Consider the following 14,452-nt stretch of genomic DNA (forward strand, 5'->3'; position numbering starts at 1 on the left):
CTTAATGACGATGGCGCCCGCCATTGCTCTCCTTTCTCTTTTAAGGTAACTAATCTGGACGACAGTACCTGGGCGGCTGCATTCTCATCGCAGCGTTTAGGGTTCTACACAAACATGGAGCCCCACAATGTCACCGAGGACATAAACCTAAGTGCTGTTATGCTACGTGAAGACGACCCTGGAGAGGCTGGTAATTGGTTTGGAGATTTAAGTGGATTATTACTTCGTTGAGATCAAGGAAACCTGTTCGTGAACATCATCAAAATGTGGCTTTTTTTCTGGGCATCGTAGTACAGGCCTGTATTCTAGCACTTGGGAGGCAAAGGCAGGTGGATCTCTGAGGGTTCGAGACTAGCCTAGTCTACATAGCAATTTCCAGCCAGCCTAGGCTAGATAGCAGAACTCTTTCTCAATAACAGAGTGCGTGCTTGCGTGCGTGCGTGCGTGCGTGCGGTTTGTTTTAATTTGAGGGAGGTAGCTTAAAAAACAAATACGATCTTTCAGAATTCTAGAAGTCTACAATGAAGGCATTGTGAGGTTAGATCTTTTAAGGCCTGCTTCTCTCCTTGGCTTGCTTTCCTCCCTCATCTTGCTTGGTCCTCCTCCTACAGTATAGTTTTGTTAAGCTAATTAGTCACGGCCATCCTTTTTTTTTTTTTTTTTTTTTTTTTTTTTTAATGTCTTTGGATGTTTTGCCCACATGTATGTCTGTGCATCCATTGCGTGCCTAGTACCTGTGGAAGCCGGAAAAGGACATTGTATCTCCTGGGACTGGAGTTACAGATGGTTGTAGGCAGCTGTGTGGATGCTGGGAATTGAATTGGGTCCTATGGAAGAGCCGTCTCCGGCCCCAGCCGTGGCTGTCTTGAGAAGACGAGAACCTTGCTCAGTCTCCTTTTGAACAGTGTCTTCCCACTTAATGTAGACAGCAGACTGTTGGATAGTTAGCCAGCTCTTCTCTTTACTTTTTGTGCACTTGGAGAGCTTGTCTTTACTTTAGGGTTAGATTTGAAGCCAGCATTGTTGATACGTTTTGTTTGACTCCGAGGCCATGGTCTTGTTTTGCAGGTGGGCTTATAACGGGAGTTTGGGTTAATTATCCTCTCCCTATGGAAAGTGTCATTTGCTTGTAGAGTCTGTACCTGTGCATGACTGTGTGGCATTTTCATCATTTTACCATCGTCGTAACCAGCGCAGATGGTAAACAGTGTAATGAGTGTGCTTCTCACTGCACCAGCTTTATCTCATGCAGGTCTGTCCTGAGGTATAAGCAGAATAAGAATTAAGGCCAACCTTGGCTATGTAGCAGAATTGTGGCTGCTTGGGTTACATGAAACTTAAACAAAACACCATCAGCAAAATATAATAAATCGGTGTTGTTTGTGGTGGCACAGGTGTTAAATCCCAGCACTCAGCAGGCAGAAGCAGAGGTGGATCTGAGTCTAAGGGTGCACAGCAACTGATCTACATAGTTCCAGGCCAGCCAAAGCTATCTAGTGAGCCTCTCTCAAAAAGTGTGTGCACATGTGTGCACGTGTGTGTGTGTGTGTGTGTGTGTGTGTGTGTGTGTGTGTGTGTGAATCAGACTCGGGAAATGACAACTGCTAGTAAAAATGGAGAAATCTAAACATACCGAGGCCCTTGGGCACAACAACGCACTCCTGTGATCTCGGCACTTCAGGGTAGAAGCAGGTGGATTCTTATCTGTGTGTGAGGCCAGCTGGGCTACAGAGACCCTGCCTCGGGGAAATACTGCATCACTCCACTTTCATGACATACTTAAAGTACTTAACTCACAGAGACGAAGTAGAGTGATGGTTACCAGGGGGTGAGGGAGATATGGGCTGGAGGGCTACTGATTGGTTACAGAGGGAAATTTTACAAAAGGAGGAGCTCTGTGGATGGGCTTCGGTACAGGCAACACCACAACGTGAGTGTACCTAAGGCCACTGAACAACACTGTTAAAAATTTGTAAAGTTTTGTTGTTTGGTTTTGAGACAGAGATCTCTGTGTAGCCTTGGCTGTCCTGGAACTCACTAGATCAGGCTGGCCTTGAACTCAAGAGATCTGTCTGCCTCTGTCTCCTGAGTGCTGGAATTAAAGGCGTGCGCCGCCGCCGCCGCCGCCACCACCACCACCACCACCACCTGTCTAAAAATTTGCAAAATTTAAAAAAAAATTTATGTGTATGAATGTTTTGCCTGTGTGTGTGTATGTGTACCATGTGAGTGCTGGTGTTCTTGAAGTTCAGAAGAGGACAGTAGGTCCCCTGGAGCTGCAGTTACAGATGATTGTGAGCGTCCATGTGATGTGGGTGCTAGGAACCAAGCCTGGGTCCTCTGCAAGAACAGCAAATGCTGTGGACCACTGAGCCATCTCTCTCCAGCCTCAAGTCACTAGTTCTTAAAAAGACAGTTGTGTTGGCGGGAGGAAAAAGACTTGTAGCTGCTCTTGTGGGTTTTAAACCAGTGGGATTTCCAGAACTATGTCGCTTACTCTTGGTTCCTCTTGTCTCCTGTGTTGTAGCCTCCATGAGTATGTTCTCTGATTTCCTGCAGTCCTTCTTGAAGCACTCTTCAACCACAGTGTTTGAACTTGTAGAAGAGTATGAAAATATCTGTGGCAGTCAGGTAATTAATTCCATCCGTGGTTGGTAAAGTTCACTGCTTGGATGTTAATCTGCTAATTCCTGTTCTGTGCTACTGAGTTGCATGGTAGACGGGCACAGGAACTGGTCAGAGGGTCTCTGCTTTTTACATACTCTGGGTCCATAGAATCTTATTTGGAGAAAAAGAGGAATCTGCTCTTGAAAAAGGAAAAGTCCAGCTGGGCGGTGGTGGCGCATGCCTTTAATCCCAGCACTCGGGATGTTGAGGCCAGCCTGGTCTACAATGTGAGTTCCAAGACAGCCAGGGCTACACAGAAAAACCCTCTCTCAAAAAGCCAAAAAGAAAGAAAGAAAAAAGAAAGGCCGAGGCTGGAGAGACAGTTCTGTGAGAAAGAGGCTGGCGGTAATCACAGAGCCTGAGTTCAGATCCCCGGCAGCAAGTAGAGCCAGAAGAGCAGCTCCAGGTCCAGTGGAAGACCCTGGCTCACTAGATAAGATAGAGAACGATAAAGGGACCTGATACCACACACACACACACACACACACACACACACACACACACACACACACACGAGCACAGCTGCATATACACAGCTGAGAACACTCACATACACATGTGCACCCACAGCACAAAATAAAGTCTACAGTGTACAAAGAACTCTTAAAATTCAACTGTAGGAAATGTAGCAGGGTCCTTGCTGTTGTTCCCTTTAGGGGAGGGGGCTGAGTAGGCGCAGGGTCAAACCACACAGACTCCTGGAGAATGTGGAAACAAGCTCAGTTTATTCTGGAAGAGGCAAGCCTTATATACCCTCCATCCCACCCTGGGAGGTGTCTGAATATGCATCTGCTGGTGTGACATGGCTGCCTCTCATTGGTCCAGGTCATCTCCAGATCATGTCTCAGCTGCTGTTGCTAAGGCCATTAGGCAGACCCAGGTTGGCTCTCAGAAAGTATCTTTTTTACTTGGCTGGGCCTCAAGCCTGCTAGGGATGAGTCATCCCACAAAATACATTAATACTGGTCAAAAGAAGGGGACAGGCCGCTAAGCAGAGAGGGTACACAGACACCAAATAAGTGTGCATAGAGAATGTGTCACATCGTCAGATAGCAAGGGGAAGGCCGGACAGCTGCAAGCCTGTTAAAATGGTGACACTCGGGAAGACAGGCCTGGAGAGAGGGCTTAGTGGTTAGGAGCACTGGCTGCTCTTAGAGGACTGAGGTTCATTTCCCAGCACCCACATGGTGGCTCACAACTGCCTGTAATGTAGTTCCTGAGGATCCAGTAGCCTCTGGCGCTGTTAGCACCTACTTGCAGGTGTTGTGCTTAAACTCACACAGATACACATTCGTACACGTCAGTCAGTCTTTGGAAAAGTCCAAAATACACCACCCACAGGCAGCAGCATGTGAAGCAGCAGGAACTCTCCATCTTTGATGGGAGTGCACAGTGGCTCAGCCATGAGGGAAAACAGTCGGGCGGGTTCTTGTAAAGTTAAACATGGTCTTACTACATAAGCCGGCACTGGTGTAGTCTTTGGTATTTACTCAAGTGAATTTAAAGTATGCCTACACAAAAACCAGCACACAGGCTGGAGGCAGCTCTGTTCATACAAACGTAGATGTAACCAGGATGTCCTTTAGTTGTGACTGAATCAAACATCCAGAAGTGGAGAATGAGAGCTCTAAAGTTGTGAAGAGACACAGAAACCTTAATACATGCTGTTAAACGAAAGAAGCCAGTCTGAAAAGCTTCTGACGTATGATTCGAACTGTATAGCATTCTGGAAAGGCACAATGAGATAGTGACAGGATTGTTGGCTGCCACGGGTCTAGTGAGGCAGGAAGGAGAAATGGCCAGATGAGGGTTTTCAGGGCAGTGATGCTGTTTCTGTGGTACTAGTGAATGCCTCTCATGAGACATTTCTCAAAGCCTGTGGTGGAATGTCACCACCATGTGTGAATCCTAATGCAAACTATGAACTTTGGGCTGCGGGGTTCGCTGATGGTAGTAGATGCACCCCTTATTGCCAGGTACTGATAACGTGGTAGTCCACGCATACGTGGGAGCAGTGTTGGGTTCTCTAGCTTTCATTCAGTTTGGCTGTGACCCTCAAACTGCTGTTTATAAAACAAGGAAAAGAACTCCAGAAGAGCAGAGTGTTGACTTGGAAACAGCCCAGTCAATAGAGTGGTTGGCACACAAGTGTGAGGACCTGAGTTCAGTACGTGGTCGGGTCAGTGGTATTAAGAGGATGTCAGGGTAGAGACAGGGATTGCTTGTTGGCTGGCCAGCCTAGCCAGGCAGTGGGCTCCAGGTTCAGGAAGACATGTTCTCAAAAATTATGGTGGCAAATTGGGTCTAGTGGCACATTCTTTTAATTCCAGCCCTTGGGAGGTAGAGGCAAGCTGATCTCTGAGTTCAAGACCAGTCAGGGTTACATACTGAGACCCTGCCTCAGTAAATAAGTGGAGAATGTTAGAGACACTCTAAATCGATTCCTGACCTCCATATGTATACACACACTGTTTTACATAACCACTCAAACATGTAAATACACAACACACACACATGCACTCCAAAAATCAGAATAATAATAGCCAATATATCTTTTAACATTGAATACTTTTAAACCTTCTTTTATTGTATGAAAGGGGGGTTTGTGTGGAGGTCAGAGACTACTTGTGGGAGTCAATTCTTCCACTGTGACTTGGCGTCAAGCAGCATTTCCCAGTAGACCATCTCATCAGCCCTCAGCTGCGGGTTCAATGAATGAATAATGTACAGGTGATGCTTTTCCTAAACACTGGTTTTCAGACACAACATTTCCTAAAGGGTGGGTAAGTCGGTATGATTGTATTCTAATGAGGATAATCCTGTTTCTCAGTCTGCCTCACCTGTGTTACTCATCACTTCTAAACAGATTGTCTTTGCTTCCAGGCCTTAATCTTCCTGTTCAATTATTTTGTGTGTGTTTCAGGGGGGATATTTATATAATTTTTATTAGATTCTCTTGTGCCTCAGTCCTAAAAAGGGTTCAGGTCACCAAATTAGAGAAAGGAGGAGATTTGTTGAAGTTTTGTTTAGAAATAATATGTTTTGGTACCAATCATTAAGAAATTTTTTTCTTGGTTTGTTACATGTCATAATTTTTTCAGACATAGTTTTAAGATAGTCATTGTTACTAGTCTATATGATTTTGTAAGATATAAATTTAACATCCTCTGGGTATATATATGGAGAGAAAGAAAAATATCTGTGGTTACTGTTGTTGGATTTGAAATTTAAAGAATATTAAGCTCTAGCTGGGCGTGTTTGCATACACTTTAATCCCAGCACTTGGGAGGCAGAGGCAGGTCGATCTCTGGGTTCAAGGCCAGCCTGGTCTCCAAAAGTGAGTTCCAGAACAGCCAGGGCTTTTACACAGAGAAACCTTGTCTTGAAAAACCAAAAATAAATAAATAAAGAATACTAAGCTCTTATGTATATTCACATAAACATACTTTGCTTAAATTAGCGTCATTTCTGATGAGAATGCTACATTGCATTCTATTCAAAAACATAATAGGTAGGCAGGGAAAGTATGTGTTTGTACTGCACAAGGTTCCTCTTAGCACTCTGTACTTGAACACACAGATACTAGTAACTCGGAATTGTAGGAAAACAGCCTCTTCATGTCTGTGTTTTTAATTTAGGTGAATATACTGAGTAAGATAGTGAGCCGAGCAACCCCTGGACTGCAGAAGTTTTCAAAGACAGCCAGCATGCTCTGGCTTCTTCAGCAAGAGATGGTCACGTGGAGGCTGCTTGCGTCTTTGTATAGGTAAAGTTGTCTAGAACTCATAAGTGAGATAAACGTAAGGTAACAAGCCAATTAGGCAAATTAACTTACATTTTAGTGAGAGATAGGTTTAGAGTAGGCTTTGCTAATCTTGAGATTTATCATTTCTAATATTTCAGGTGTCAAGAGTCATGAGAAGAGGGGCCTATCAGGTCATAACTACAAAAAAAAATTGGTCTTTAGCCTGACATAGTAATATCCATGCATAGTTTCAGGAGGCCAAGGCAGAAGGATTGAAAGTTTGAGGCAGGCCAGGGCTGCAGGAAGTGGGAAAGAGAGACTTGGTGGTTTTGGTTTTTATTATGAAATAATGAAAGAAAATCATGATTAATTTTGCCATATGTCCTTAGCAGATGCCATTAAAGGCTACAGTAGTAACTACAGTTTTATTCGGGTGTCGAAATTAGATTAATCACATATTTAGTACTACATTTTACATTAAATGTGATGATTTAGTTAATTGGCAGCTTATTTGTTTCTGCCTAGTAGAATGTGGAACAGCTTTAAAGGTGGTTTTACGCTTTTGTTTATAATAAAGCTTTTTCATTTTATATTATTGTCCCCAGAGACAGAATACAGTCTTCATTAGAAGAGGAAAATATGTTTGCAGTTGCTGTAAGTTTTCTATTAATTTTTTCCATTATGGGTACTTACAGTTGGGAGATTGTGTTTTCAACCCTCCGTTTGCATTTCCCCATTTGAAAAAATCTACAAGTACATAAAAGACTATCCGAGTAATCAGATATTTATATTTGTGGGTGAAGGTCAAGGTTCTTTTTTATTTCTAATTATCTAACATAATAACTTGGTTTGCATCCTGTCAGGTGTTTTCTATGCATCTCTACACACACACACACACACACACACACACACACACACACACACACATCATCATCATCATCATCATCATCATCAAACTACTCATATCTGATTGATTTGGTTTTTTGGTTTCCTTTTTGAGACTGGGTGTGGTTTGATAGTCCGGATGGCCTCAAAGTCCCCGTCCTTCTGTTGAAATCACAGGTGTGCCCCGCCATGCCCATAGCCTTGTAGTGTTTCACTTTAGGGACTGCTTTACTGTGAGCATTTTGAGACAGTCTCCTGAAGTCTGAGCTGGCGGAGACCTGTCTGGGGACCCTGAACAGCAGCACTGCTGGGATTGTCAGGGCACACCGCAGCACCGACCAGACCCAGGCCTTAGGTGTGCCAGGCAAACACTCTGCCAGCCGAGCTGCATTTCAGCCCATCCTTTCTTTTTTGGCTTTTTAAAAACTTGTTAATAATAAATTTGTATGTCAATTATAATAATTTTATATGGGGCTGTCTTTTTTTCTGTCCCCTAACCTCTTATTTGTATGTGAAGCTATAAATGCATCATGACTGTTTTAGATTACTTTACTTCTCTATTTTAGAGGAAAATATCTTATTTTAATATGTAAGTTCTTGGTCACTGGTAAGAAGGAAGTTTTTTTGTTTGCTAATAGTTGGAAGGGGACTGGATATAGTCAGTGGTTTTGGTTTTTGTTTGTTTGTTTTTGTTATTTTTTTTTTAGCTTCTGTAACAACTTTAATTTATTATCATAATGGATTGTAATGATAGTTTTCCTAATATTGCATTATTTCAGATAAGGTAAATTAAGTCAGGTAGTGTTCCTAAATATACTGTTAAGTTTTATTAGGCATGTTATTTAGGACTGTAAAGTCTGGTCTGTTTTCTGTAACACCCTCATTTGGTCTTGATGTCTAGTATCATGCTGGTTCTTCAGAACAAGTTTAGAAAAGTGTGTGTGTGTGTGTGTGTGTGTTTTCTATTGAAGAGTATACACATTGACTTGTTCCCTGGAGGACGAGTCGAGATGTCTGGAGAAGCACCACCTTCTAGGGATCCGATCTGTTGCTGCTGCTGCTGTTCCTGTGCCTACCCTAGAGCTGCATCCTCAGCCTCTGTTTTTTTTTTTTTTTTTTACTTTTGAGATAACATCTAGTTAGTGTAGCCCAAGCTGCAAATTTTTAAAATGATTTTATCGTTTTATGTGGTTTTGCCTGCATGTATATCTATGCACTACGTGTGCCTGGGAATTCCCAGGAACTGGAGTTATGGACAGTTATGAGCCACCATGTGGGTACTGGAAACCAAACTCATGTCTTCTAGAAGAGCAGCCAGTGCTCTTAACTGCTAAGCCCTCTCTCCAGACCCAGTATTCTAAATTCTAAAGCAAGTAAGTATTCTGCTCATCAGGCATGGTATTACTAGTTTAACCAAGTAGTCTATTACATTGGTGTCATCATTTTCTTTCAATTAAATTATTTTGAGATTTATTCTTATTTTATTTATTTGTGTGCATGTATGTCTGTGTACCACATGTGTGTCTGGTGCCTACTGAGGTCAGAAGAGGGTGTTAGATCCCTGGAACTGGAGTTAGGTAGTGAGCCCCATGTGGATGCTGGGATTGAACCCCAGTCCTCTGCAAGAGCAGCAGGTTCTCTTAACTGCTGAGGCATCTCTCCAGCCTCTGCTTCTGTTTTTAATCAGGTATGACTGTGTAGCCTAGGCTTCATACTCTGATCCTCCTGCCTCAGCCTCTGGAATAGTGGGACTGTAGGTGTGTACCCTGGCCTGGCTGTGAAGTCGGTTTCAGTAGCCTTAGGCAGCACTTAGGTCTCGTTACCTGTTAACTGTGCTGTTTAAATGAAAAGACTCTTAGAGACTTAGGTCTCGTTACCTGTTAACTGTGCTGTTTAAATGAAAAGACTCGAGTTCTGGAATTCTCATTTTCCGACATGGCGCATGACTACAACCAGCTTTATATAATTTGGAGGGTTTGGGGGCTGTTTTGTTTGAGAACAGGTGGGAGCCTGGAATCCAGGCCTTGACTTCTTAGCAAGCCTCCTGCTCCCGCCTCCTGGCTGCTGAGATCATAGGCGTCCAGCAGAATGACCAGCAACCTTCTTCTTCTTTCCGTGTGTGTGTGTGTGTGTGTGTGTGTGTGTGTGTGTGTGTGTGTGTGTGCGCGCGCGCGTGCCTTTATCTGAAATGCCATCTGTGGAAATGGGAGATGTTATTCTCATGCAATGCCAGGGTGGACTCACCTTTGCGAGTGTCAGGCCAGCACCGTGAGACACTAAGCTGTGTCCCAGCTCAGAGACAGAATTTAAAAATCCAAGTATAGCAAATTAAATTGTCGGGTAAAAAGTAAACAGTGTATTGTTGAAATTTTATTTATAAATAATATTTAAGGAGCCAGGAGGTGGTGGTGCACTCCTTTAGTCCCAGCACCCAGGAGGCAGAGGCAGGTGTATTTCTGAGTTTGAGGCCAGCCTGGTCTACAGACTGAGTTCTAGGACAGCCAGGGCTACACAGAGAAACCCTTTCTCAAAAACCAAAAAATAAAAATAAAAAAAATAATTTTTAAGAATACATATAAAGTCAGGCATTGATACATGCCTTAATACAGCTCTCGGGAGACAGAGGCAGTCAGGTCTCTGTGAGTGCCAGGCCAGCCTGGTCTACAGAGTGAGTGCCAGGGCAGCCTGGTCTACAGAGTGAGTGCCAGGCCAGCCTGGTCTACACAGAGACCCTGCCTAAATAACGAAAGGAAAGCCCGTAAAGCAGAGGGCAAATACAGGTAGGTGTTAGACGCACTGATTTGTGACTTGCCTTCGGTCTGAAGTCTGTGCCCTCCATCCTCCCTCCCTTTAACTGTTCTCTGTCGTCACAGGCTATTAACGCCAGCGAGAAGACGGTTGTGGAAGCGCTGTTTCAGAGGGACTCACTGGTCCGCCAGAGTCAGGTGTGGCTGGACTTTGTAAATTCTTTCTGGAAAGAAACATGGAGAAAAGGCAAATGACATACAAACTACTGCACTTTTGTTCTTTTAACTTATCTCTTTTAATCTTCTTCTTGATTGTTTTTGTAATTAAAAGAAATTCAGGAAGTTGTTCTTCAACTTTTAAATAATAACCTTTGTGTTTCGAGGGACAGACTATTAAAAATAGCATTATTCCTATAGGAAATACTATTGTTGGATGTTTGTTTATCTTAAAAAGTAAAAATAGTGGTTGGAAAAAGTTGTTATTTGATATCAGAAACCAGATGAAGGGTGGAAGTACTGTTAAAAATAAAGATTTTAGAGTTAAATGATCTTCATTTTTTTCTTCCTTTCCTAGTTGGTGGTAGATTGGCTAGAAAGTATTGCCAAAGATGAAATTGGAGATTTTTCTGATAATATTGAGTTTTATGCAAAATCAGTATATTGGTGAGTAACTAAGCTTTTTTTGGGGGGCGGTTTTTCAAGGCATCTGTTAAATGTTGCTTTTTTAAATTTTGTTTTGTTTTGTATTTAGAGACAGGGTTTCTCTGTATAGCCCTGGCTGTCTTGGCACTCACTCTAGACCAGGCTGGCCTCGAACTCACAGAGATCCGCCTGGCTCTGCCTCCTGGGTGCTGGGATTAAAGGCGTGCGCCACCACTGCCCGGCCAAGCATATACATATACATGTACATATACATATACATATATAAAAGAAGTAAAAACTGGTAGGCATGGTGGTACATACCTTTAGTCTCAGCAACCAGGAGGCAGAGTCAAATAAGTCCCAGTTCTAGGCCAGCTGGTCTACATAATGAGTTCCAGGTCATCCAGGACTACATAAATAACACAGTAAAAGGCAAATGACTTAAACATATGCCTCATAAAAGCAGGCTTATGATTGGCCACCAAGCCATGAAAAGAAGTTCACCATCCTCATTCATCAAACTGCCTTCTGTGTTAAGGACTTTGTGCGTTTTTCTACATTTGTTGTCTCTTTTTTTCCCTTGTTTTGAACACAACAGGTGTACTTGGGGCGGGTTGTTGTTACCTACAAAAAGAAAAAAGAGGGGCTGGAGAGCTGGCTCAGAGGTTAAGAGCACTGACTGCTCTTCCAGAGGTCCTGAGTTCAATTCCCAGCAACCACATGGTGGCTCACAACCATCTATAATGAGATCTGGTGCCCTCTTCTGTATACATAATAAATAAATAAAAAGATAGATTATAAAAAAAAAAATAATAAAAAAAAAAAAAAGAAAAAAGAAAGTACTCTGCTAGCCCTATAGAAAACTGCTATTTCTTCTTTCAGGGAAAATACCCTCCACACCTTAAAACAGCGGCAGCTACTGTCTTATATAGGAAGTGTCCGGCCTCTCGTCACTGAACTGGTAAGTTCCTAGTTAGGGCGACCACGTCTGCCACGAAACACCATGACCAAAGAGAGTGGGTTTATTTGACTTACATTTCCAAATCATCAAAGGAAGTCAGGGCAGGAACTCAAGACAGGGCAGGATCCTGGAGGCAGGAGCTGATGCAAAGGCCATGGAGGGTGCTGCTTACTGGCTTGTTTTCATAGCTTACTCAGCCTGCTTTCTTATAGAACCCAGGACCACCAGCCTAGGGATGGCTGCACCCACAGTGCCCCCCACCCCCGGTCAATCACTAATTAAGAAAATGCCCTACAGCTGGATCTCAGGGAGGCAGTTTCTCAATTGAGGATCCCTCCTTTCAGATAACTCTAGTGTGTGTGTGTGAAGTGGAGATAAAACTAACCAGGACAGTCACTGTTCTTGGAAATGAAGTTGTCTTTGAAGATAAGTGATAATCATTTCTTAAGTGACATTAAAATCGTTTGTTTGAAATTCATTGTGATTGCGTGCTATTTGCTGCTAAAGTGAAGACTATTAATGCTAAATGTTTTAACACACAAGTGTGTTAAGTCGGAATGATCCTTTCAGAAGTTTGTGGAATTTTTTTGTTTGTTTTTAAAGATTTGTTTTTATTTATGCATATATGTATTCTGTGGGGATGTATGCAGTTGTGAGTACAGGTACCTGCAGAGACCAGGCAGGACATTTGGTCACCTAGAGTTACAGGCAGCCCATTTTTTGTTTTGTTTTTGTTTTTGTTTTTTTCCTTTGAGACGGGATCTTTGTGTGGCTCAGGCTGGCCTTGAACTTGAGACATCCCCGCCCCCTTTTCTGAGTGTGCTTTTATTTTTACTTGTTTATTAGTAACTAGTGTGTAGTTGGGTTTGTTGTTTTTTTTTTTGTTTTGTTTTGTTTTTTTGAAGAGGTGGATATTGCATTTGTTTGGTTATGTTTTGTTTTACACTACTTAGGACTTAGCCCATGTGCATGCTGGGTAACTTCTCTACCACTGAGCTATGCCTCCAGCTCCTTTTGTGCTTTACAAGGAGTACTTAGTAATCACAAGGAGTACTTAGTAAGCACAAGTGAGTACTTAGTAAGCACAAGTGAGTACTTAGTAAGCACAGGAGTACTTAGTGAGCACAGGAGTACTTAGTGAGCTCTCTTGCCCTGTATTCTCAGAAAGTTCATGCTTTCTAGTCAGACCGGAGCTCTTCCGTTCTTCCTTTGTGTTTGTCCATCTTCTAGTCTCTTCCAAGAACAGTGATGGAATGCGTTCAGAGAATGTAGTGTTAGAGTTGGCTGGGCTGGGCTGGGCAAGTGGTATTCTGCACTCACTAGGCATGCCCATGTTGCCCAACAAAATCTGTTCCGGCATGAGGTGGGGGCAGCAGACAAATGGGCCTATTATTGTGACACTTCATTCTCTTTATTAACTAGATTTTAGAGGAATTTGTTTCTGTGCATAAATACTGTATAGATTCATCATGCATGATGATTTTTAAAATGTGTGGGTGTATATCGGGCCAGGGTTTTGTAGCTTATACGCACAGCATTAGAGCCCTGAGTTTGACCCCTAGCATCATATGTATGACTGACTAAGGTTTAAACAAATGAATCAACAAAAGCTTTAAATATATGTAGGTCCCAAATATCTACAGTTAATGGTGGGTTTCTTCTAGGACCCTGATGCTCCTATTAGACAGAAAATGCCGCTTGATGATCTGGATAGAGAAGATGAAGTTAGATTACTCAAATACCTTTTCACTCTAATCCGAGCTGGGATGACAGAAGAGGTAAGTGATGGATTTCCTGCTTGCTCAGGTCCACGTGCCATAGACCCAGAGTTGGAAGAGCCAAGCCGGGATCCCATTCAGTGTGCTGTCTCTGCCTCGTGGGGGCATTTCCAGATAAAGCACAGAGAGCAGTTCACCCTAGTCCTGGACCTCTCAGCGAATCCTTCACAGGCCCAGCCTTGCCCTCCCCCACTGCAGACTCTAGTGGCAGCCTCCTCACCTCCTGTCCTTGTTAAGCATGGCACTGGTGATGCTCCTCACACACTTAAGGTCCTCGGGCTCTCCCATTGCTCTTGGGTAGGCTGAATTGAAGGAAACATCAATGACTAAATGAGTGATAGCTCTCTTCTCATTATAGAGACATTTAATTTTTTTTCTTGGTTTTTGGAGACAGGGTTTCTCTGTGTAGCCCTGGCTGTCCTGGATCTCACTCTGTAGACCATGCTGGCCTCCAATTCAGAGATCCACCTGCCTCTGCCTCCGAGTGCTTGGATTAAAGATATGTGCCACCACTACCCGACTTACACCTTTTTTTTTTTATAAGATTTATTTATTTATTTATTATGTATGCAGTATCCTGCCTGTGTGTACACCTGCAGGCCAGAAGAGGGCACTAGATCTCATTACAGATGGTTGTGAGCCACCATGTGGTTGCTGGGAATTGAACTCAGGACCTCTGGAAGAGCAACCAGTGCTCTTAACCTCTGAGCCATCTCTCCAGCCCCTGACTTATAGACTTTTTATAATAATTTTGTATTCCATAAATCAAAGGTCATCAAATCCATTTATTTTTAGTAAAATTCCATGTTAGTGAGCAAGTGCCATAGTACCCTCGTAGCAAGCCTAAAATGAAGAAAGAAAGGAATTATTAAAATAAATAAATAAATAAGTAAATAAGTAAGTAAGTAAATAAATAAATAAATAAATAAATAAATAAATAAATAAATAAATAAATAAATGGCTTAGAATATAGCTGAGTTGGTAAAGTGTTTGCCTCACATGCTTGAAGTCCTAGGTTTGATCCCCA

The 14,452-nt window shown here is 42.7% G+C and overlaps 1 protein-coding gene across 2 annotated transcripts in view; it reads left to right on the forward strand.

The window, feature by feature from the left end:
- The window catches only part of Nup107 (nucleoporin 107), a 43,266-nt gene that overhangs the window by 6,275 nt on the left and 22,539 nt on the right, over positions 1-14,452 (forward strand). For both annotated transcript variants that reach the window (XM_059245514.1, XM_059245515.1), the window contains 8 exons: positions 46-190; positions 2,528-2,631; positions 6,306-6,433; positions 7,018-7,066; positions 10,171-10,242; positions 10,619-10,707; positions 11,569-11,647; positions 13,312-13,425. In XM_059245514.1, coding sequence (XP_059101497.1) covers positions 46-190; positions 2,528-2,631; positions 6,306-6,433; positions 7,018-7,066; positions 10,171-10,242; positions 10,619-10,707; positions 11,569-11,647; positions 13,312-13,425 — 780 coding nt within the window. The remainder of the gene's footprint in view (positions 1-45; positions 191-2,527; positions 2,632-6,305; positions 6,434-7,017; positions 7,067-10,170; positions 10,243-10,618; positions 10,708-11,568; positions 11,648-13,311; positions 13,426-14,452) is intronic.

The sequence above is a fragment of the Peromyscus eremicus genome, chromosome 18 (genome assembly GCF_949786415.1).
Source record: "Peromyscus eremicus chromosome 18, PerEre_H2_v1, whole genome shotgun sequence".
In the NCBI taxonomy this organism is placed as follows: domain Eukaryota; kingdom Metazoa; phylum Chordata; class Mammalia; order Rodentia; family Cricetidae; genus Peromyscus; species Peromyscus eremicus.